General features: G+C 37.6%; 1 protein-coding gene across 5 annotated transcripts in view; it reads left to right on the top strand.

The window, feature by feature from the left end:
* STXBP6 (syntaxin binding protein 6) overlaps nucleotides 1-22,182 on the top strand; it is a 96,133-nt gene extending 73,951 nt beyond the window's left edge. For all 5 annotated transcript variants that reach the window (XM_060759783.2, XM_060759809.2, XM_060759790.2 and 2 more), the window contains 2 exons: nucleotides 11,181-11,338; nucleotides 20,939-22,182. In XM_060759783.2, coding sequence (XP_060615766.1) covers nucleotides 11,181-11,338; nucleotides 20,939-20,962 — 182 coding nt within the window. In that variant the 3' untranslated portion in view covers nucleotides 20,963-22,182. The remainder of the gene's footprint in view (nucleotides 1-11,180; nucleotides 11,339-20,938) is intronic.
* Nucleotides 22,183-26,552: the final 4,370 nt, after the last annotated feature.

The raw sequence follows: 26,552 nt of genomic DNA, 5'->3' as shown, positions 1-26,552 counted from the left end.
TAGCATAGTGAGAAAAAAGGATTGCCTTTCCCCACATTAGATAGTCTGAAAAGCACTGGAATATTGCGATCACTTCTAACACCAGAGTTTTGTGATCTGTGATGCCTAAACAATAATTATTCACTTAAAAATAAAAATGTCTAAAATCCAATGTATATATTTATTTATTTATTATTTATTTATTTGGGGTTCTTTTACCCCGCCCTTCTCACCCCGAAGGGGACTCAGGGCGGCTTACAGGGGCAAGGCACAATTTGATGCCTGCATCATAAACAATTGTACACAAAATTACACAAAATTACAACAATTCACAGTTGACATGCATACAATATAACCATAAAATCAATATAAATATATATTAAACATGTATGCATTTTATATAAAAGTTCTATTGATTTTAAACTTTTTATTCTTTTCATATATGTAAAGTTGTTTTAAAAGTTATTAATAATTTGATTACATGTTAATGTCAAACAAAGTTGAGTTTTTTTGCTCTGTGGTACTTGCAAAGTACTGTAATTCCTGGTTTTGGGGAGAAATTTGCAACAAAAGAAGCTTTTAGAGTTTTGCTAATTCTTTATGTAGAATGTCCTCGGAGCTTCAGCTGCACTACATCCACTGCCCAAAGATCTGGCTATGACGCCAACAGCAGTTGAAGAAAACTGAACTAGACATTATTGGAAATCTTTTTTAAAAAAAAAATTGTATTCTCTTGCCTGGATGGAAGAAGAGTCTAATTGCTTAAATCCCTTATGAGAGAACAAGTAGACAGTGAAAAACATTTATGAATGGTCAATGAAAAATTAGTTAGACCTCATTCAAACCAGGAATCATTGTGGTTGGTTTCCCCACCTTTGTTGTAATAGTGAACCCATGGAGAAATCACCCTTTTTGACCTTTGGCCCTCCATTTTTTTTGTCTTCATCTCTGAGAAGCTTCAGCTGGAATAACCATAAGCAAGGAACACTGGGAGTTTAAAACTCCTGAGGTGTAAGTGTTTTTTGTTCCTGCCATTAAAGTACTTAACTAGTGCGAGGTATCACGCAGTCTGGCATCTTGTTGTTACATCTCTTAACCTATGTTCTGTCCTCTCTGTGTGACATTTCAGAAGGATGCACTGTAGGCATAGGAACTGATACAGAAACCAGTCATGTGAATTTGTTTACCAGTGTCCTAATATTAAAACTCGGTTTCTTATTTTAAAATAGTAAAATTAATAAAATTACTGTTTTTTAAAAAATAAAAAGCATCTGTACTCCAGAAACATGAGTCGGTCAACAGTTTGTTTAACATCATATTGTGATTCATCCTTCCCGGCAAGGAATTAATACAAATCTTGCAGTGTAACAGATGCATGATGTAATAATAAACAGTGCCAGAAGCTAGAGTTCCTTCATGCGTTAATTGCTGTATATGCCATGACTTTTTGAACTCAGCAGCCAAGGCCTCTGCCATAGTTAAAATCCTCCTTTATTTGCCATAGTCCGTGTATATAACAAATATAACATAAGCATTTTTAAAACCTATCTGGCTTTTGAGTATGCAGTAGAACCAGCCTCACTCTTTCCTTTCCTGACAACAGCTACTGAGGAACAGGGGAAACATAGCCATTGATCATTTTATTTTATTTACTTACCTGATAGATAATTTGTTTTATCAGTGAGACAAAAGCACTGCTGGTGTTACATGATAACAAGCTGTTGCTTCAAGCATCTCTAGAAGAGATTTTAAAAAAACAATTACATTCTTTTGCACTGCTTGTATTAATATGTGTTGTAACAGATGAATTCCCTTATTAAAAAAGAATTTCTGCTTCAGCCTTCTTTGCAGAACAGGCTTTAATGCATTGAAGACATTACCACACAACATTGCTTTGTTGCTTTTTTCAGATGCTGAAAATCGAAACATTGAAATCAATGTCCTTCACCTATCCAGCCAGCTGTTTGTTTTTTTTAAAAAAAAATAAATACTTAATTTGAATCTTTTTTGCACACTCTTTTAACCACAAGAGAGAAGACGTAGCTGCTATATAGAATAATGCTGTTCAGTTTGGCTTGAAAGTCCGGTTATAAAGTGAGCATTTGAAGTTCTTTTGCCCTGGCATTGGAGGGTTGAGAGCAGAGAGATTTGTGTATGTTGTTTTTAAACATTAAGCTAGCAAAGAAAAATTAAATGAATCTTCCTTAAGGACCTCATGAAGAAGAGGATTCAGATTTCCTTATATTTCTTTCTCCCAGTTTTGGTTAAAGATAAGACATAAAAGATCATGATATAAAGTTATTTTTTCCCTTTTTAAATTCTTTTTAATTGAAGTACCTGAAAACTGCATAAAACAAAACAGAGGTGTTTGGATAATGGGGAAAGCAGTGATGTGTGTTAGGCTGTATATTTGTTGTGCTCTGCACATTTGTCTAGTGTACAAACATAAAGCATGTGTGAAGTCTATGTGATCTGGATTCTTCTGCCTAAAAACATGCCTATTATGCTATGCCATAGTCTTGCTCATATTAGCCGATGTTTTGGTGGTATTGATTACACTTTGAGTGCTGCAAATACTTCATAAGGAGAAAAAGAATTCAAAACTGTTTCTGATCAAAGTTTGCTTCCCTTTTAGCTTTTAGTCACCATTCTAAGATTCTGTGAAATTCGGTTATTTATATGATAGTTTAAATAATGTGACAGACTTATGAGAAGTTTAGGATTAGAAAACTTTTTCCAGAGGATTGTGTGTGTTCACCTTCAACACATTTGGTTCTGGCAAGATCCCAGCAATGTACACAGTGCGGATCTATTGTCAGAAGGTGAACAGAGCACCACGTTATTAGACAGAAATAATTACAGAGCCTGCTTTACTTTTGGCTTCCTTCCACTACTAATTTAAAGAACAAAATTGGGTGAAAGCTAAATTTAGCTGTTGCCTCATTGTTAGAGCCCAGAATTGTTGTGCTTTGCCTTGTCGTTAAATTTGGCATAATGTCTGTGAACTCATTGAGGAGCAGAACAGGCTGAAAGAGAAGACAAATGTCAGACCATTTTTAAAAGAGTTGACCCGTCAGTAATAGTCTTAAGTCCATTCCAACCTCTTGTCCCTCTTCTCTTGCAGGAAACAGGTTTGAGACAAATTTGGATTTATGTCTAATATGTATACTACATTAATCACACACTTCTACAGTGACCTAGAGTTGGAAACTCATCAGGATTTAAAATACCATCTTTCCTCTGAAGGGCTCCTGGGACAATAATATTCACTATTATCTTCTCAAAACAGCCCTATTAGATTGGGAAATAATGATGGGCCCATCATCCATTAAATTTCATAACTAACTATATTTGAAACATCTTCTCAGTCTGGCAGACTCAACCACATTGACTGTCTTGATGCCGTCTGTGTTCCTTTTACCAAGGTATAGCATACATGTGCAACTATATGTGATAAGAAATTAAAATGTTCAAGTAATATGCAATTTTACCAACCTAGCAGTTCAAAAACATGCAAATGTGACTGGATCAATAGGTACCGTTTCTGCAGGAGTCCATACAGTCATGTCGGCCACATGACCTTGAAGGTATCTACAGACAATGCCAGCTCTTTGGCTTAGAAATGGAGATGAGCACACCCCCCAGAATCGGACACAGCTAGACTTAATGTCAGGGGAAGTCTTTACCTTTTCATATGCAATACAAGCACATGGAGCATAATTGTTCACCAGCATGACTCCCTCTCCTCCACAACCCCTGGCAGCTATCAGCTCCCAGTAGATGTTACTGTAACTTTTTACTGACAGGAGTGGAGAGAGGCAGAAAGGGAAAAAAAGAAGCAATTCAGAGGATAAAGAACTGGGACAAAGCAGGGATGCCCCCTCTACCCCAACCTTTTTGCTCTGGCAATAGAGCCCTTGGCAAATTTAATTAGAAACAATGTCAAAATTGAAAGCAAAAAATTGTGACAGTGGTAATGAAAATAAATCTATTTGCGGATGACGCCATGGTGTTATTGGGGTCACCAGAGGAATCTATAAAGGAAGTTATCAATACTAAAAAGAAACTTGAGAAATACTATAAAGAAATTCGAGAACTTATCAGGGCTGGCTATTAATATACAAAAATCAGAAATACTACATAAAAAGCTGACTCTTAAAGAGTTAAAAGAAATTCAGACTATCACGGGGATAAAATTAGGGGAGAAGAAGCTAAAATATCTAGGCATTTACATTCCCAAAAACTTAAATAACATAACTCAATCTAACTATAATAACTTACAGGAAAAAAGTAAACAATCAGATGCGTAATTGGAAAAAAATTTGGGATATGTCAAGCAGAATTAAAATGGTTAAAATGATGATTCTCCCAAAGTTTTTATTCTTGTTTCAAACACTCCCATATAATATCCCCAACAAAATTATTTTAAAAATGGGATACCTCAGTAAAAAGATAGAAGGAACAAATAAAAATCAAATTCCCAAATCGGTATTTTATTCCCCAGAAGACAATGGAGGATGGGGTGCCCCTAATTTACAAAATTATTTCGATGCCTGTCAGTTAACAAGACTGATAGAATTAGATTTTGATGATTCGAGAAGATGGGCCAGAATCAAAAAAACAATTATTGGATGGAACCATTGTTTGTGTTTAAAAGGATGGATTGACAAAAAAACTTTTAACAGAAATTTACGATTGTTCAATTAAACTAATATCTGAAATAAGATAAATACTGTTCCCTGAGGGAGGGGGTGGGGGGAGGAGGTGAGGGGTATAAAATTGTTAGACACAAGGGCGAGGTAAAGGTGGGTTAGATAGATCACTAGGAAAACAACATTTGATATGTATTTATAATGTAATTCAATATTTAATAATGGGGATTGATTGTGATGCTACTGTACTTGTGTCGACAATAATAAAAACAATTACAAATAAAATAAAAATAAATAAATAAATAAAAGCTGGCTAATGTTGATTTAAAACTGGAAAGGAATGAGAGTATGCTTCCAAGATAGAACATATCCTCATTGCATTTCCAATCAGTCCAGATCAACTATTTCTTCTTTACAAGAATTGGCCCTCTCTGAGCTAGACCTCAGCTGTGTGGAGATTTCGGACATTCCTGAAGCTGTTAAAGAAAGTTACTTTCAAGACAGCGTTCTTACCCTGAGATTCTGTCTCATCTTAAGTCCTAGTCAGGATGAAGCCAAATATGCAGTGAGAAAGAAAAATAAATCTCTTATCTGTGCTGCTTAGCCTGGACCATTTGATATTGGAACAGAATTAATGAGGAAATAGAGCCATTAATTGAGGCTTGTTCATTGATTCTGTACTTCAAAGGTAGGATGGATTGGGAATAGAGCAAGTTTGTTTTTAAATGGCTGTACTTGAGCACCACTAATGAGATAGTATAGCATCTGCAAAAATCAGGACATTTTTACTTCTTACTGGACACCAGTGAACCTAAACATGTACTTTGGTTTCTGACTCATTGTATAGTTAACACTATACAAAATCCTTCACCTCCCATTGCTTGAAAGAAGGTACCGGAAAAATACCCATCAAAATATAGAAATAATAAAAAATAACAATAAAATAACAATAAAAGTGGTTATGTTAGAGAAAAGATAGACATTTGAAAAAAAATGATTTCTCAAATAAAATGTTAACTTACTATCACTGAACTTTGAAATCTTTTTAGCATTCTCATTTGCTTGTTCTTGCAGCTATATTTTTCTTAGTTATCGTTATTTCTTGCTTTGGGATACAGCTTTTATTTAATGTTGGACACTTTGGAAAGCTGCTTTTATTCAGTACCACTGATTACTTTCAAGTTGATACACTGATAGTTATATGATGGTAAATGCTTCTGCCTGAACATAAACTTTGAAAAGTATTTAGGTATGTACCAAGATGCTGTGACTTTAGTTTCTCTGGATATACCTGATTTGTTACTTGGGTTCAGACCTTTTTGTCTCCCTAGAGGAGACATTTGAATGTTCATTGATTGATTATCAGGTCACTGAAAAGAAATCAGATTGATTTTAGTTTTATCATGACAAGAGCGAGTCAGCAGTTCTGATGTTTGCTACTGAATATGATCAAATATATTTTTGCATAATGCTGTGTTTCTAGTGATAAGCAAATGAGGTAATGATAGCATAATCATCTGTATTATCTTGCTAGATGTTAATAAAAATTGTAAAAGTGTAAAAGTGCAGTAAAATGTTCATCTGTAATGATAACACAGACACATACAGCACTGAGTTCATAAGTGAAGATTTATTGAACAATTTTCTATTACCCGTATTATGCGCCATCAAGTCCAATGCGCACCTCAATTTTCAGTACTTTGAAACTAAAAAAGTATTTGCTGGCAAATGTAATGCGCAGCAGCAAATAGTTCATTCTTTGTAATTTGACCAAAAAGGTATATGTTAACAGCTACTGTATACTTAACCACCTTCTTCAAATACAAAAATATTAGAATACAATAGTTTCCAGTGATGGTAAAGAAAACCAAATAAACAGATAACCCTTTTTTCAAAGTGCCTCTATAGCTTATCCTGCCTTAGCTTCCTTGGATGCATCCGTGCTGTATAAGAAATGTACCTTGACAGCACTTTAACTACTTGGCTCCATGATATGGAATCATGGGAGCTGTAGTTTTACAAGGTCTTGAGCCTTCTCTGCCACAGAGTGCTGTTCCCCTTCTGAATAATCCTAACAGAGCCCAATGAACAACATAAGAGTGCATCCACACTGTAGAAGTAAAGCAGTTTGGCATCACTTTAACTGCTATGGCTCAATGCTGCTATTATTATTATTATTATTATTATTATTATTATTGACACAAAAGCACTGTATGTCACAGCAAACGAGATCTATATGCTGGATTTCGTATCACAAAATCACAAGTCGAACACTTCCCAAGCATCTAGGACTGTGTGATGTATTTTCGAATGATGCGCACAGATCCAAGTAAGGTGGCCTTTTGCAGTTGACAGATTGTCGTTGTTTATTGTTTCCAAATGCTGGCTGAGATCTTTTGGCGTGGTACCCAGTGCGCCAATGACCACTGGGACCACTGGGACCACCTGGACTGGTTTATGCCAGAGCCTTTGCAGTTCAATTTTGAGGTCTTGATAGCGGCTGAGTTTTTCCTGTTGTTTTTCCTCAATGCGACTGTCATCTGGTATGGCGACATCAATAATCCAGACTTTTTTCTTTTCCACAAACGTGATGTCTTGTGCATTGTGTTCCAAAACTTTGTTAGTCTGGATTCAAAAGTCCCACAGTATTTTTGCATGTTCATTTTTGACGACATTTGCGGGTTTATGATCCCACCAATTCTTTACTGCTGGCAGGTGGTACTTGTGACATCACCAGTGAATCATCTGGACTACAGAGTTGTGTCTTTGTTTGTAATCCGTCTGTGCGATTTTCTTGCAACAGCTGAGGATATGATCCATGGTTTCATCAGCTTCCTTGCACAGTCTGCATTTTGGGTCATCCTCTGATTTTTCAATCCTGGCCTTAATTGCATTGGTTCTGATGGCTTGCTCCTGGGCTGCAAGAATCAGGCCTTCTGTCTCCTTCTTCAGGGTTCCATTCATGAGCCATAACCAGGTTTTCTCCTTGTCAACTTTTCCTTCAATCTTCTCAAGGAACTGCCCATGTAAGGTTTTATTGTGCCAGCTGTCAGCTCTGGTTTGGAGTGCAGTTTTCTTGTACTGACTCTTTGCTGTGGTTTGAGAAGTTTCCGATCATTGACTTCAGTTAAAGCAGGTTCTTGGCTTTCCTTGACACATTCTGCCAGGGCGTGTTTTTCTTCTTCAACTCCTTGTTTGACTTGTAAAAGTCCTCTGCCCCCAGACTTTCTAGGCAGATAGAGCCGGTCAACATCACTGCGAGGATGTAATGAATTATGAATGGTCATGAGTTTTCTTGTTTTTCTGTCCAAATTGTCCAGTTCTGCCTGCTTCCAGTTTATGATGCCAACAGTATATCTTATGACAGGTATGGCCCAGGTGTTTACGGCCTTGATGGTGTTGCCTCCATTGAGAAATTTTAGGACCCTTTTGAATGTATTCTTTGCTGACCACACTTTTCACATGTTCATGTTTGATGTTGTCCAGCTGTAGTATGCCCAGATATTTATAGGCCTCTGGGTGGTGAATTTTATTGCTTGGCCATTGGGCATATTTATGCGCTTACTTCAATGATTTTTCCCTTCTTCAATGCCACTGTCGAACATTTGTCCAAACCAAACTCCATGTTGATATTATTATTATTATTATTATTATTATTATTATTTGAAACACAACAAGATGAGTCCACAGCAGACACTCTGCTGGCTGTTGAATTGGCTCACACGTCAGACACTTGTCTAGGACTGTGTGATGTATCGGCAAGTAATGCGTGCAGATCCCAGTAAGGTGGCATTCTGTAGCTGGCAGATGGTAATTTTGTCAACGCCGATTGTGTTTAAGTGCAGGCACTGCATCCATTGTGCCGATCACCACTGGGACCACCTCGACTGGCTTGTGCCAGAGTCTTTGCAGTTCGATCTTTAAATCCTCATATTGTGTCAGCTTCTCCAGTTGTTTCTCTGGAATCTTGCTGTCACCTGGGATTTCAGCATCAACGATCCATACTTTGTTTTTTAATACGATTGTGAGGTCAGGAGTATTATGCTCTAAAACTCTGTCTGTCTGAATCCGGAAGTCCCAGAAGAGTTTGGCATGTTCATTCTCTGTAACTCTTTCTGGCTTGTGATCCCACCAGTTCTTTGTTGCAGGCAGATGGTATTTGTGGCAGAAGTTCCAATGAATCATCTAAGCAACAGTGTTATACCTCTGCTTGTAGTCTGACTACGCGATCTTCTTGCAGCAGCTGAGGATGTGATCTATTGTTTCATCTGCTTCCTTGCAGAGTCTACATTTGGGATCTGTTGTTGACTTTTCAATTCTAGCTTTGATGGGATTGGTTCAAATGGTTTGTTCTTGGACTGCCAGAATCAGGCCCTCTGTCTTGGCATAGTTAATTTTTCTCGACATTTAATTTATAGTATCACTCTTGTACTGAAATCCAATGGAACCCTTTAAAGTTCTATCTGGAAATAAAGATAGTAATTGATTCAAAGTAGCTATGCTCGGACATAAGAAAATGGATGTTGATGTCAAAAATGTAGTCTTAATATTCAATTTAACAACAACAAAACAACAACATACCATCTACAGTGAGCACCAAATGTCTCCCAGTTTCACTACAAGCAAGCTAGCATGTTATAGCTCCTCACTAAGCATTTCTCAATAAACTGTTGGGAAGCCCTGGAACAGAAAATAAAAATCTTCTGCATATGTGAAACACTGCATTCATGGTAAATAATGGAATTAACATTTTATTTTAATAAGATTCTTTTGAAATAAATCCTCCCACAGGTTTCTTACAAGATACATTTTGAAACAATATTAGGTTGTGCAATACTCTGAAATAACAGGTTTCTTAAAATTCGTGAGTAAAGTCTGTAAGGAAATGATTGCACCAATTTGTAATATAAGTAATCTACTGAAATACTGTGGAAGCTTGTGAAATAGGACAATTAGAAAGGTTTAATTGTGTGTTGAACATGCTTAATTAGGCTTATGTGGCATAGTGGTTTGAGTGTTAGATTGCAGCTATATAGATCTGGGTTGGACACTCAGCCATAAAAACCATCTTAGGTGACCCTGGGCAAGTCATGCATACTTAACCCAAAACATCTTGTTAAAAGATTCATCTTAGGATCACCATAAATCAGAAATTATTTGAATCCACCACTAACAACAACAGCAACAAGTAGTTCATAGAAATTACATTTTAGTTTCCTAAAATTAACATATCTCTTATTCAGGTGGTTGCTTTTTGAGAACTATCAACTAAGAAGCTATGGTTTGACCTTTAATTTCAATCTAGATTTCTTTCCTAACCTTTTGTTCTACCTATTTTTAAGAGTTTGCTTGCTTAAATGCTACACTATATAATTGGAGACCAGTGTTGAATTAGGAGAGTGAATGTATAGATTCATGCCTATCCTTATAATTTGTGTTCTCTGAACTTTTCATCAAATCAAAACAAACTTTGCCTCATAAATACGTGCTACAGAATTTATGAATTTGTTATACAGTAGTTCAATCACAGGTTGGCCCATCACTCTAAGTATTAGCAGACTAATTGGAATGTCATGGATTGGTCACACATACTCTGATTTATGTGGTGATACAGAGGCCAGGAAATAAACAATATTGATTTACTAATGAATGAACACTCAGTGTGATATAATCTGTAGCTGTTGGAGTTAAACCATTTTATTTTGAAAGGATTCACTGCTTCTTAAGAAATTTGGTTTCATAATATTGTTGACAGACATTATAAAACAGTTGCAGTAAGGTAGTACAGTGCTAAGGAAAGTAGAGGAGAAATGGTTATTCTGTGGTGATGAAATCAATCACAACCTTTACTTTTTAAAAATGTTTTTGCCGAACAAATTCAGTACAAGGCTTTGACTTCTTTCAGATAATTTGGCAGTTTCTCTGTATAAATAGGCTGAAAGTGAAGCAAAGAAGGAACAATATTAATTCATATTAAACACAATAGGTATGAAAACATTGGGCTATTATTTTCTTGTGGGGCTTAACATTTTTAAATCAAGGGAGATATCAGCACAAATATTTTGGGCTCTCAAGCTTGACCTAAAAGTACAAAGTACATTTTCTGCCATCTTGAAGGCTGACATAGTTTCCTAGTTGCCTGCTGAAACAATGCAGAGCATCAAATCTTCCTTTCTAATGTACCTGAAGGTGCTACATTATATCATATGTGGTTCGCATTGTGAATAGATCATCCCTCCTACACTTCATTCATTGTAATCACATCAGAGAGCCACAAGCAAGGAAGGGTCATTGAAAAAGGAAAACTTTGCTTCTGACTTTTAAAGTGAAGAGCCAAACCTTTGTGCCAGAATATTTGCTTTTTATGCAAAAGACCTCAAATTTAATCCCTGTGTTGTCAGGTAAGGCTAATAAAGATTCCTATCTGAAATAGGAAGCCTCAAAAACAACAAAAGGGGAAAACATGTGCCCCACTTTCCCATTCTTGCTAAGGTCCAAACTTTTCATCTGAACAGAAATTTCTTATGAGAAATGTGCTATATTTTTCAGGAAACAGCATATTACATACGGCAGCAGACAGTGTAACCAGCGCAGTACAGAAGGCAAGTCAGGCTTTGAATGAACGTGGTGAAAGGTTAGGTCGAGCAGAAGAAAAAACAGAGGATATGAAGAACAGTGCTCAGCAGTTTGCAGAAACTGCACACAAGGTACAAAGTTAATAAAAAAGCTAAAAGAATTAAAATACTTTGTGTTGTTTTCCCTCTTTCTTTTAAAAAGGTTAGTGCTTCTGTTCCCTCAGTTCTGCCCAACAACATGTTGGCTATATTGGATTCTGTTTCAAAATATCTAAAGTGCTTGCTGCATGTCAGAAAGGAAACAGTGAAAGATGATTTTCGCCCAGGGAAATTAATTATTGGTGTTTAGGGCTCTCCTAAGATCGATGCTTCTGAGCTGTGGTGTTGGAGGAAAGTGCTGAGAGTGCCTTGGACTGCGAGAAGATCCAACCAGTCCATCCTCCAGGAAATAAAGCCCGACTGCTCATTGGAGGGAAGGATACTAGAGACAAAGTTGAAGTACTTTGGTCACATCATGAGGAGACAGGAAAGCCTAGAGAAGACAATTATGCTGGGGAAAGTGGAAGGCAAAAGGAAGAGGGCCCGACCAAGGGCAAGATGGATGGATGGCATCCTTGAAGTGACTGGACTGACCTTGAAGGAGCTGGGGGTGGTGACGGCCGACAGGGAGCTCTGGCGTGGGCTGGTCCATGAGGTCACAAAGAGTCGGAGACGACTGAACAAATGAACAACAGGGCTCTCCTATCCCCCAAGGAATGTTTCTACATTTTTGATGGATTTTTGATGGATTTTAACTGAATTTTTAGTGCTGTGTGTGTTTAATTCTTTTTTAATTTTTGTATATTTGTATATTTAAAATTCTGTGCTAATGCTTTTATGGGACACTTTGAGTCCCTTTTGGGGAGATAAAAAAGGGTAATAATAATAATAATAATAATAATAATAATAATAATACCTGTGACTTTAAAATGTAAAATATACAATCTACCTTTTGTTTTTTGTTTTTTACAAATATTTGTAAACCAATTAAAATATTTCAAAGTGATCTACAAGCATAATAAGATGTCGTACTCAAAATAACATTCATTCATTAACATGTATTATACACAGTAAAAATAATTAAGGTACAATATTTCAATTGTCTGGAATAGATTATAGGTTGCATACATTGGAATAAACAATGCTGTTTCAAAACATTTTCAACATGTCTAAAACAAAAATGATGGAGCATATTGAATTTCAGAGGGAAATATTTCTGGAATATTTCTCCTTTTTATTATATTTCTTATTACATTTAAAATAGACTATAAAAGAATAAAGAAACAGTACAATAGAAGTGCTAAATATTCAAAAATAGAAGGATGAAAAAAGTGAAAGAAAAAGAGAATACTTAAACTTAAATAATACATGTATAATTGACTACAATGAAAACTGGCCTAACACTAAACTGCACTAGGATTAATACCCATACTAAAACAGTATACTAAATACTGACTACTTACTTACTTAGGCGATCCCTCGTTGGACGAGTAAGATGGTCTTCCATTATGGATTTCCTTGTGGGTCCGTATGTGGCTGTGGAGCCCTATTCTTGCTCTGCATCTTCTTCCGCAGTGAGGGCATTGGTTTCCAGGTGGAAGGCGGTCCCGGTCGGGGTTGGCTTGATGCGCCTTCCTCCTGGCACGTTTCTCTCTTTCACCCTCCACTCGTGCCTCCTCAAATTCTGCAGCACTGCTGGTCACAGCTGTCCTCCAGCTGGAGCGCTCAAAGGCCAGGGCTTCCCAGTTCTCAGTGTCTATGCCAGAGTTTTTAAGGTTGGCTTTGAGCCCGTCTTTAAATCTCTTTTCCTGTCCACCAACGTTCCGTTTTCCGTTCTTAAGTTCGGAGTAGAGCAGCTGCTTTGGGAGACGGTGGTCAGGCATCCGGACAACGTGGCCGGCCCAGCGGAGTTGATGTTGGAGGACCATCGCTTCAATGCTGGTGGTCTTTGCTTCTTCCAGCACACTGACGTTTGTCCACTTGTCTTCCCAGGAGATTTGCAGGATTTTCCGGAGGCAGCGCTGATGGAAACATTCCAGGAGCTGCATGTGACGTCTGTAGACAGTCCACGTCTCACAGGCATAGAGCAGGGTTGGGAGGACAATAGCTTTATAGACAAGCACCTTGGTCTCCCTACGGATGTCCCGGTCCTCAAACACTCTCTGCTTCATTCTGGAAAATGCTGCACTTGCAGAGCTCAGGCGGTGTTGTATTTCGGCGTCAATGTTGACTTTGGTGGAGAGGTGGCTGCCAAGGTAGCGGAAATGGTCCACATTTTCTAATGTTACACCATTAAGCTGTATTACTGGCATTGGAGAGGGATTGGCTGGTGACTGCTGGAACAGCACCTTGGTTTTCTCAATGTTCAGTGACAGGCTGAGCTTCTCATATGCTTCTGCGAAGGTGTTTAGAGTGGCTTGTAGATCTTCTTCTGAATGCGTACAGACGACATTGTCATCAGCATACTGGAGTTCTATAACAGCTGTTGTTGTAACCTTGGTTTTGGCTTTCAGTCTGCTGAGGTTGAATAGCTTGCCATCTGTCCGATAGATGATTTCCACTCCGGTGGGAAGCTTCCCATCAACAAGGTGAAGTATCATAGTGATGAAGATGGAGAATAGAGTTGGGGCAATAACACATCCCTGTTTGACACCGGATTCCACTTTAAATGGGTCACTTTGGGAGCCATTGCTGTTCAAGACTGTTGCCATCATGGAGGAGCCGCAGGATGTTCACAAATTTGTTAGGGCACCCGATTTTGTGGAGGATGGTCCAGAGAGCGCTGCGATTCACTGTGTCGAATGCCTTTGCAAGGTCGATGAATGCCAGGTACAGAGGTTGATTTTGTTCTCTGCATTTTTCTTGGAGCTGTCGTGCAGTGAAGATCATGTCCACGGTTCCTCTGGAGGGGCGGAAGCCATTCTGGGATTCTGGGAGGGTGTCTTCTGAGAGAGGCAGAAGGCGGTTTGCAAAGATTCTTGCGAGAATTTTCCCAGCGGAGGTTAGAAGGGAGATACCTCGATAGTTTCCGCAGTCTGTTCTTTCCCCTTTTTTGAAGAGGGTGATGATGGTGGCGTCCTTGAAATCTGCTGGGATTTTCTCGGTCACCCACACTTTTTCTATGAGCTGGTGGAGTTGGTGTGTCAGCACAGGTCCTCCCTCTTTAAAGATTTCAACAGGGATCCCATCTGGTCCACTGGCTTTGTTATTCTTCTGTTGGCTGATGGCATTGCTGACTTCTTCCAAACTAGGCAGTCCTGCAAGCTCATCCCTGGTTTGTTGTTGTGGGATTTGTGAGAGGACCTCTTCGGCCACATTGGAGCTGCGGTTCAGGAGGCTTTGGTAGTGTTCTTTCCAACGTAGTGCAATTGAGTTTTGATCCTTCAGGAGTTTGGTTCCATCTGATGAGCGTAGAGGCTGTATGCCATGGTTTCTTGGTCCGTAGATGACCTTTGTGGCTTTGAAAAATCCCTGAGCATTATGGGTATCTGCCAGGTGTTGGATTTCTTCAGCCTTCTTTGTCCACCAGATGTTCTTGAGTTCTCTTGTCCTTCTTTGGACCTCAGCTTTTGCACTGGCATAGATCTTTTTCTTAGCAGCACAGTTGATGTCTCTCTGCCATGCTTGGAAGGCTTTCCTTTTCTTGTCAATTAGCTGTTGGATCTCGATGTCATTTTCATCAAACCAGTCTTGATGTTTCTTGGCTTGGTATCCAATAGTTTCCTCGCAGGCTTGGATGGTGGAGGTCTTCAGTTTGTTCCAATGTTCCTCGACATTTTCGGGGTGTACTGTGGGTAGATGGTCCTTGAGTGCTGTTTGGAGATGGGCTCGTCTGGAGGGCTCCTGAAGGGCTTGGGTGTTCATTTTGCGCCTTGTCTTCCTTCCTTGGAGTCTGCGCTTGGGAGCGATCTTGATAGCCATCGAGGATCGAATTAGCCTGTGGTCAGTCCAGCAGTCGTCAGCACCTGTCATGGCTCTTGTGAGGAGCACGTCACGACGGTCTCTGGCGTGTGTGATTACATAGTCTAAGAGGTGCCAATGCTTTGACTGGGGGTGCTTCCATGATGTCTTGAACTTGTTTTTCTGGCGGAAGAGCGTGTTGGTGATGACAAGGTTGTGCTCCGCACATTTGGTGAGAAGCAGGATGCCGTTTGAGTTGCTGTTTCCAACCCCGTCTTTTCCTATGGTCCCTGGCCACAGGTCGAAGTCTCGCCCGACTCTTGCATTAAAGTCCCCCAGGAGGATGATTTTGTCCTCCTTAGGTATCCCCGATAGAACGGTGTCCAGCTGACAGTAGAATTTCTCCTTGATGTCTTCGTCAGCATCTAGTGTTGGTGCATAGGCACTTATGATGGTTGCCCGTTGGTTTTTGGCAAGATCGATTCGGAGGGTTGAGAGTCGTTCGTTGATGCCAGTGGGTGCTTCGGACAGATGTTTCATCAGATCATTTCTGATGGCGAAGCCAACTCCGTGCATTCTTTGGTCTTTTTCGGGCAGTCCCTTCCAGAAGAAGGTGTAGCCTCCTTTTTCTTCCTTCAGCTGTCCCTCTCCTGTTCTCCGGGTCTCCTGAAGGGCTGCTATGTCAATGTTGAAGCGTCCCAGCTCCCTTGCAATGATGGCAGTTCTGCGTTCGGGGCGTTCACTGCCACTGTTGTCCATCAGAGTCCGTACGTTCCACGTACCGAAGTTCATTTCCCTTTTTTGGCCGCAGGGTGGTTACCCCACTGGACGCGGCAGTCCAGTCAGGGATAAGTGAGGCAGACTATGTTTAGGGCACCTTTTCTAGCCTCCTCCCCATGTGGGGTGAGCAGAGTGGGTCCTCAAAAGGGCTGCTCAGTCGCGGATACAGCTGCCGAACTACTCAACTGCCTCGGACCTTGAGTTAGAACGACTGAGTCTGTACCCACCGCCCATGTGCCAGTCTGTGACTAGGGGCTTCCAGATTTCACAGACTAACATTAGTCAGACTAAATACTGTTAGTCAGACTAAATACTGTGTTAGTCAGACTAAATACTGACTAACACACAGTAATCCACTGATTCAAACCGTTCTGAATTACTAAGGAAAAATACCAAAAAGGAGAGAAATATTGGGTTGTTCTCTCCTGACGTTTCACCTGCATCTGTGGCAAGCATCCTCAGAGGCTGTTAGGTTTGTTGGAAAATATTATATTAGATAAATATTATTCTACCACCACAGATCCATATCTTCTTTAAGAAGCATCTCTCTTGATTTTAGATCACAGCTGTCATATTCCCAGTACAAAATCATCCTCGATTTTTAACTCCTTCTTTCCTAACAAAGTTTCCTCCAGTAATATGGTTAATATTGTGTTAGGGGAAAGCCTTTGCTTATATTTATCCTATCATGTTCACTTTACTATTTATTTTTATTTCCTGTGTTTGACTTTGCATTAATTTGCTGTTTATTTTTATTTGATGTTATTATTTACTGTATGTATTTGATTTTGATTTGTTGTAATTGTTGGCCTTGGCCTCATGTTAGCTGCCCCAAGTCCCCTCTGGAGAGATGGTGGCGGGGTATAAATAAAGTATTATTATTATTATTATTATTATTATTATTATTATTATACACCATCATCACAGCCTGCGAAGAAATTATTGGATAAACCAAGAAGCATCAAGATTGGTTTGATGAAAATGACAACGAGATCCAACAGTGAATTGACAAGAAAAGAAAAGCCTTCCAAACATGGCAGAGAGACGTCAACTGTGCTGCTAAGAAAAAGATCCATGCCAGTGCAAAAGCTCAGGTCCAAAAAAGAACAAGAGAACTCAAGAACATTTGGTGAACAAAGAAGGCTGAAGAAATCCAACACCTGGCAGATACCCATGATGCTCAGGGATTTTTCAAAGCCACAAAGGTCATCTGTGGATCAAGAAACCATGGCATACAGCCTCTATGCTCATCAGATGGAAGAATAGGAAGACATAAGGAAGACACTGAATTTTGCTATTTGTTGTTGGTTCTGATGTTTGTTCTATATATTGCTTGATGTTGTTGTTTTTATTCTGTTTTATATTTTTTGCTATTCTGTTGTTATGCATTTAATGCATTACGTTTTAACTGTATTGCTGGGCTTGGCCTTATGTAAACCGCCCTGAGTCCCTTCAGGGAGATGGAGGCGGGATATAAAAATAAAGTTATTTCTATTAAACATACAAATTGGTTACTGAAAACATTAAAAACAGTTAAAATACTTTTTCTATTTTTGGCCATTATTTCAGGGTTCTTGGATAAATTACAGTTGGCACAAAGATGAAGTTTGTAAGAACTTGTAACAATAATGGAAAAACTGGGAAAACTCAAGTAGTATATTATAAGAAATTTGAAGACTGATTGCTTCATGCATTTCAGATTATTTTTAATTGATTATTAAATAAAGAACAGATGCCAGAGTCTTGGGAAAATGCTCATACGTATTTACTCGAATCTAATGCACATCTCAAATTTCAAAATCTTGAAACCAAAAAAGTATTTGCTGCCACATGTAATGTGCAGTGGGAAAAGTGCACTTCGTGTAATTTAGGAGATGGAAGCTTCCAGCAATGGAAAGGAAAACCTCGTATGCATCTATGCTTTAGAATGAATCCACTTTAATTGCCTTGGTTCACTGCTAAGGAATCATGGAGCTATAGTTTTACAAGTTCTTGAGACTTTTCTGCCAAAGACTCACTAAACTACACTAAACATCCTAATGAGAAAAAGGTTGTTTGATTTTCTTGAATATAGTGAAAGCATTTGAGAGAATGGATTTTGGAGAAAACATTTAGGTATTCAGTGAAAAAAACCAGATATTAGTTAATGGTAATAGAATCAATTGAGAGACAAAAGGGAATTAGACATAATTGCCCCCCTTTCACCTGTGCTATTTATTTCGGCACTGGAGACTTTACTTAGAGATATCAGTCAAGAAGACAATTTGCAGAGTAAAGGTTAAAAAGGATGGTATAGATTGAGGGCCTATTCAGCTGATCTTGTGATACTACAGAAAATCCACTAGTATCAATGAAGATATTGACTTCTCTAATATTTCTTAAAGATATTTCATTTAAGATGTTTTATTGACCAGGCTATCACTTCAGAATAGGATGAATCAACTCAGGGTAGCCACAACTCTTCACAGGCTTTATTATGTTGTTTTCTATTCAAACAATTTCCTACCTATGCTTGGGACATCACACATACCTCTTCTTAAATACACTCTTCTTGTCGGATGCCTTGAAGTAATTTCTGGTTTATGACAACCCTGGGGCAAATGTGTTTTAGGATTTTCTTCAAAAGCTATGACTTTCACATAGTCACACAATGGATTTCCATTGTTTAAACATCAGTCTTCTAGAGCTACACCCCAGCATTCAAACTACTACACAAAGCTACATTCTCAACCCCAAATCTTGTTTTGACAATCATTTTCTTAGTATGCAAATCTTTCCAATTAGACACCCACCCTTATTTCTCTCCTGCTATTCTTACACACTTGATGGTTATATCCATCTACTCTTGTCCCTGCTGCCATGACTGATAGCAATCCAATAGCATTTTTCCTTGAAAAAAATCACATACATAAATTATGGTAATAACAATTTCTCAGTAAACAAAATTGAAATAGTAGGTCTACGTATTGGAGTTGTGGGGAGAAATATTACTGACAATCCTCTCAATACATAATAATGAAACAGTATGATTGCTTTCTGATATTATTGTTTTCTTATCTTAATCAAATTCTTTGTTTGCGAGCATTAATTAATATTCAGTGCTCTAGACTCTGAAACAATCTTTTTTTTAAAAAAAAAAGATGCTGATGTTGTACCAAAGCTGGATACTATAAGGATGATCTTGCTCTAGTTTAGTTCTTCAAGATTACATTAATTGTTCTGTATTTCTCTTTTTCTGTTACTGATGATTAAGAACTGAATTCTAATGAACAAGACTTAATTTCTATTTTGTTCTAATCACTACAAAAGAAGAAAATAAATTAATTATTTTGACTCATGTTTGCGTAGAAACACTTTGAATTAACTTCACAAGAGCTGTTGCTACAGAAGTCAATTATTTATACAAAATCACAGTTTTATGCAGTTCATCAAATACTTATCTGTGAAGTACCTGGCATGTAAAATACACTAGGGAAAATCAATTATTATATTCATTAGCTTTTTAAAGAGGATTGGAGGCAAGTGTTCATTTTTCAATATCTTCATGTTTAACACGCATTCCAAGACACACTCAGAGACTTCAGTTAAAAATGTGGCATGAATGCTATGAGACATCCAGCGCTTCTGGTACTGCCTTCAAAGTACTGTGACTTTTTAGTGAGTGGCTACATGTCAAGTTAATTGCTTTAGGAAGAGAAAGAGACATGGTGAAAGATGTTTGCTGACACCTCTCAAGGATTCTTTTTGCTGTGTGTGTCCTAAAATAGCCAAATGATAACATTCTAGTACACTTAAGAGCTTATAATTGAAAGATGCAGCTAGTTACTGGTTGTTTACTTCAATTTTTCAAAAACACATCATGCAACAAGTGGAGGAGCTTCATCGATAAATGGATGAAATTGCTTAGCCTGTTTTTGCACGAAGAATGGCCCAATATTTGATCCCTGCCATTTGTAGTTAAGGCGGTTAAAAGACACCTTCTTGGAAGTCCTAGTACTGTCAGAAAGTGCAGGCAGTAATTAGCTAGGGAACCACATAGGGAAACTAATATGGTCGATTGACATGTGTAACCACTGGAGATCTTTTTGGTTTTCCAAACCCCTACCAGGCCCCTTACATCCACCCAATGATCCACCACCAAATATGGCAAAAAAGCTACTCTTGAGTCTCCCCCTCCAAAAAAACAAAAAAAAACAAACCTGAAATAATGGCCAAAAACAGAAAAAGTATTTTAACTGTTTTTAATGTTTTCAGTAACCAATTTGCATGTTTAATCCTATTTTAATATTTGTATGTTGGATATTTAAATTTGTTTTTGTTGTTGTTGTGAGTTGTGTTGATAACAAGAACTATAACAACAACAACCCAGACTGTGTGTTTAGTTCTTTATTTGCAGTGGAGTTGAGTGATTTACTTCTATTTCATCTTTTCATGCCATTTTATTTAAAGCAGATACAGAGAATAACCCACCACATATTTTAGATTTCCAGAAACTCCCATCAGCATAGTTGATTTTATGAATTAAGGTTCAATATATCTGGGAAGTCTCAAGGTTCATTCTTTAGAGTTTTGAATGCATTGGAGAATATCAGGCTATCATTGTATTTAATTTAATGTAGATAAATGCTTAAAAATTTTTTTCTAGTTTGCATGGGTACCACTTCATCATTGAAACAGATAACTTCCTTCTCTAATGTTGGGATGTTATGGACCGTGTAAAATCACACATTAAGAGAAAGTTTAATTTGTGTTTCAGACAGATGCACACTTTTTTGGAATGTTATTGAACGTTATCCATCTCGGGCCCCTTCTACACTGCCAAGTAAAATCCGGATTTTCTGACTTTAACTGGCTGTGTAGACTCTTATAATCTAGTTCAAAGCAGATAATGATTATCTGCTTTGATAATCTGGATTACATGTCAGTATAGAAGGGGCCAATATCTGATTGTAATTGGAAATAACTGCCTTAACACTTCTCTTTTTCTTTTTTCTTTTTTTCTTTTCTCTTTAGCTTGCCATGAAGCACAAGTGCTGAAAATGCCTAATGTAGAGATATTTCCGAGAGGAACTGAAAACCTAGATTAATCTGTTTTTACTGGAGATGCTTTTTCGTACAGTTCATTGAAACCCAGTTAACTTTAGTTACTATGTAGGAAATAAGTTGCATTCCTACCCCTTCTATTGTTAAGCCATTCTGCTAAATCACCATTTTTATACAAAACTTATTTAAAGTAATAGATGATGTTAACATGGAAATAGGACCAAAGGATGTACTGAACTGCATATACCTGCAGCATCCCATTGTTGCCAGTATTAAGTAAGAAGGAATAAATTTAGCTACAAGAAAAATTACTGAATAAAAATCCTACCAGTTGTTTCATAATAGCCTTCTGGAATACTTTTTTTGCAGCTACACATTGTATGCCTTTTGTCATTGGAAAAAGACAAATAGTTTGCTATGAAAACCAGCCTGGTTTTCATTTCTGCCATTTTTAGTAAACATATATTGCATGTGCCATCACCAACATTACAGTGTAGATTTGAATGTGACATGTTACCCTCTTGTCAACACTGTACTCCTTGCTTTCAACTCTCTGGATGTATTGTTTGAACTATTCAGTAATATCATCAGGGATGCATACCTCAAATATGAAGTTCTAAAAACAAACTGATGACTATATTTTAACTGCTTCTATATTTATTCTGGAATTTAATGGACATGTAGAAAACATCTTTTTCTTTTCTGTAACATTTTTGTAATGTAAGACCTACAAGGCTAAATGCAATGTTAATCTTGTAGAGTAGACAATGGGACCTATATTAATTTTAACAAATCTTATCCATTTCAGTGAGCTTAGGGCAGAGTTTCTCAAACTATTGGTCCAGATGTTTTGGACTTCAGCTCCCCAGTTCCTAACAGTGTTAAGCTGCCTGGGATTTCTGAGAGCAGACGTCCAAAAGACCTGGAGGAGCACTGTTTGAGAAACACTGCTCTAGGAGAAACTAATGTTGGATTTAGCCCCACAGTATGCACAAATTAGGCCAAAATTCTAATATAACCCCAAACACTCCCAGTGTCTGTAGTTCTCCACTGTCCAGAAATGTTTCAGCTTTATTGGGTCCATTTTTTCTCATCATTTGTTGTCTTTGTCTTCTTGGCAAGAGACAGCAAAAGACATGGTTCCACTTGGAGGTATATAGTTTAATATATCTCATCACTGTAACGGTTTGTTTAATAAAAATACTTTCCAAAGACGTTCTATTTCACATTTGTTATGAAGTTATGCTTTCTGATTTACATGTGCAGAAGCCTCTTTGGTTTGGTAAGACACAAATGAAAGCTGCACATAGAGTTCATGGTATTGGAGTTCTGTATTCAGAACTCAGATCAGGGCTTCCTATGGAGTTCTCAGTATTTGTATGGGAAAACATTCCTTGGACATGGGGTCGATTCTGTTAGCTTTCAGTGTGAGAACTGTCAGATGGAGGACAAAATCCAGGCCATTCTCACAGGTAAAATGGAATGAAATCCTGGTTTCTGCTGTCTCTAATATAATATGACATACATTGAGCTGAGTGAGCAGCATGGGAGCAACACCGTGTTGTGCCTGTGAAACTATGGACTGGCATTATGTTGTACATTTATTTCCAAGAAATGTTTCAGACTTTTCAGAGCTTTTGCATTTTTGCCTGTGTTTGAAATTCATAATTATACTTTTAGACCCCAAAAGATTTATCTCAGCAGTTGCCTTTACCTTATGGATGGCAATTGGAACAAATAATGGTTTTCTATAAAGCAGTCTAAGGCAAAAGGAAGGCTTGGGGATATGCAGCATCTTGTTTACACAGACATAGCAAAAAAGCTATTTCAAAGCATCTTACAAATAAACATGGAGAGGACATCCAGTTGATTCAATCAATCCTCAGTAAATGTGGGTATGCCACCATAATATAAAATGTTTAGAAACCATTATAATGGCTTTACTCACAACCTGAAAGGTGTAATAGCAAAATCCTGTCAGCCAGACATTTTTGAAAACAGAATAATTTATTCATTGTAAACCTTTGGCTCCCCTTTTTATTCACCACTCAAATGCCAAGAGAGTTCATAACAATCTTTTGAAGTTAAATTTTGAGTTAAAAAATTCTTTTGTAAAAATTATTGCACAGCTCTCCCAAAGCAAAATATACATCAATGTTTCATTACTCTTGTGAGTTAAGATGAAAAAGTATGGCCAATTGGAATATAAATCATACATGTTCCCATAATACATTAATAGTAATAGTTTGGCTTCAGAGTTAGCAACTTATCTAGGATAGTTTAAGAACTTGCCTGTAGTGCCCAGTGCCCACTGCATGAGGAAGTGAAGTGAGCTTTCTATCATACGAACCCTATACAACTCTGGCTGTATGGCACAACCACATGGGCAGAATTAATGGTCAGTTGCATCATAAACACACCCGCGCAACCAAGTCAAATACAAACTTCCATGTGGACACAAATAGATCTAAATGAAGTCCCAGATTAAATGAATATCCAGGAAACCACAAGAAAGATTAGGTAACAGAGTGGATGGGATACTGTACGTCATAAGCCATATATTTCTACCAAGTCCCAGGTTTTGTTTTTTAGACTATGAATCATTATTTAATGCACTTTCATGATGCCATTATTTATTTTGTACATTTTGCACTTTTTTGGTATTTCAGTTAAATTAGAATGCAGCTTCTGTCAGATTGTTTTCAAATTGCCAAACAAAACCCTAATAATTTCATCAAACTGGTGCATCAAAAAGGTAGATCTTAATTATGTTTTCTGCTTTTGAATAAATATACGTCACAAGGCAATACCTTAGGATAATTAGAAGCAAGTGTGCTGGCATCCAATACTGAAGAATAACCTAATAGTGTTAAATGTCCTCCTAGAGAATAACTGTAGTAATACAATTCTAGTATTAGATATTTGTGTACATGAAGTATACAGTAATTCGGGTTAATGTTTCATATTCAAAATTGTATTTGTACAAAGTAACATGATCAATAGTTTCCTTATTAACTTTTTAAAAGTTCTGCAAATATAACTCATGTGTTACTAGACTTAAGACTGTCATAGTTGCAAAATCTGTCTTGGCAGCCTATTTCTTTGAATGCGATTTTCCTGTTTGGCAGGGGGTTGGACTGGATGGCCCACAAGGTCTCCTCCAGCCCTATGAATCTGTGGCTAACTAAACATTGTGCATTACATTAATGTGAAAATATTATCAGAATTTGTTCTCTAAATAAGTGGTCTTAAACTTTGTTTTGCTTTCATATACCAAAATTGTAATACTTATTATTTCTCAGAAGTCACAAGGGAATAACAAAAAATATTGTGAGAATTCTGAAATAAACTGGACCATCTCCAGTTATTTATCTTTACAAACCCAATTTTTTGCCATTAAACATTTTGTCATTCAACAAAACACAAGTCTTCTATATTATTTGGTGAGTTGGGTGTAGATGTAAATACTCATGGCATTTTCTAGGACAAAGAGAGAAATCATATGGCCCTCTAGATATCTTTGCACTGTAGTTCTCCAAAAATCTTAGTCAGCATAACTGATGATAAGAAATCTTGGGACTTAAGCTTCAACATCGCCTGGATTGCTACATGTTTAATAGATTTTTGCACAGTCGAAAGATTGAATGGCAGGTCTCTGGGTTTCTCATCATTGGCAGTGAGAGAGAGAGAGAGAGAGGTGGGTTGACAGTTGAGCAACATCCACAGGGATTCTTTTTGCCAATCGAGGGTCCTTATCCTTTTGGAAAACTCAACTGGAGAAATGCACGCTGAAATGAGAGTCTGCAAACACACAAAGGTGCTTAAAAGCTTATTGATGCATTCCTCATGGATCCACTAGACTCATTGCCTTGTTGGTTACCAGCAACTTCAGACTCACAGCAAACAGTCCAGTATGGCATGTTATTGTTCTGGCTTACCTTGTCTTAGAAGCAACAGAACAAGATTTTCACATGGCCATGATTGTGTGACCCTGTGTATAGATGCACTCTCTATTGTTCACTTATCTCCAATGTCTTTTCAGAAGTACCCTTTTTCCATTGCTTACTCCCGTACACATGTATATATACCTGACATAGATTAAAATGTGATGTGAGACCCCATGTATGTGATCTGTCTATCCTCACGAAAAGGTTACAGTAGTGTATTGCATTAACAAGGCCTATATGTGTATGCTGTATGGTGAACTGATATGTGTGCATAGACATACCTGCTATATTCATTTCATTGTCTCTTTCTTTTGTCAGTATAAAACCTTACACTGTTTTTGTATCTCATTTTGTTGCTGGCAGAAGTGCCTGATACAATAATAGGTTAAAAGATATGTATGGAATCAGCCAATCAAATTGAAAGTTTCATGGCTCTTATTTATTATATATATATATATGCCTTAATTAAATCATTTACAATTGCCAACAAAAATGTGATGTTGGTTTCAAATAGCGCACTTTCTCCAAAAAGTTGGTTCCTGAAAAATGTCACATTTTGCACAATATAATTTAAAATTATTGTGGTTTCTTATAGACATATACTGTAAATATTCCCGTTACTAAAGGTATATTAGCAGTGTGCTCCATGCACAGTATGAATCCATCCACTCCCCTGAAGACTGAAAGCACTGAAGCTATCCATGCTCACGGTGCTGCTCAGCTACATTGCTGAATGTTATGAATGCAAGTTGCAGTTTATCCCTTTTAACAAATAGCTGTTGTAAATCCCTCTGTATCTAGAAATATTTGGACTCTTAAACTGGGATGTTGGCCATGTACAAACTGCAATCTGGCAAAATTAGTATTTATGTAATATTTTGTTATATGTGATTCATAAAAAACTGTAAAACTACAATTTTGTTTTCATAATAAAGATTTTAATAAGGATATGAATATTGATTTCCATTATTATATTCTTGGACATCTTGTATATTGCTAAAAGGTAATGAATTGTTGACAAACATTTAGTACTCTGGAGGCTAAGAATGAAGTTGGCAAGTTGTGGGTTATATATGAATGCCCATAGGTGTCCTAATTCTTCTTTTCTGTGCAGTAAAAACCATAATAGGTTTAGAACAAGATATCATTTTGGAGAATGCTTTGAATTCTTCCAGATGTGGCTCAAGTGTCTATTTTCATAACAACTAGTTTATGAGTTCATGTACTCAGCTCTGGGATGGTTGTACTAGGTGTGACTGCAGATCTGAATTCACATCCATGTTTTCCAGTTCTCATCATCCTACTTGTTTTACAGTAATCCTTCTTAGAGTGGTGAGATATATGTATAATCCCATCTCTGGGATCATCCCACCAGGTATGACGAAGCAGAGCACTACAAACTTTGAAATGTTTGTTTGCATTCATATGTTGCCTTTAGGATAAAAAGAGTTGGGAGATGACTTTCAGCAACATTGTCAAGCTATAAAATTATTTTAAAAGATACAACAAACACTAGTAATAACATAAAAATTCCCAGAAGAAAAAGGAATCATTTTCCTTTTCCGTGGTCTTTAGTTCCTCAAAGCTATCCCATCTATGCCTCAGAGGCATTTACTTAACAGTGGTTGTTTCCTAGA

This window comes from Anolis sagrei, chromosome 1, assembly GCF_037176765.1.
Source record: "Anolis sagrei isolate rAnoSag1 chromosome 1, rAnoSag1.mat, whole genome shotgun sequence".
NCBI lineage: Eukaryota > Metazoa > Chordata > Lepidosauria > Squamata > Dactyloidae > Anolis > Anolis sagrei.
This window is presented reverse-complemented; position numbering and strand designations above follow the sequence as displayed.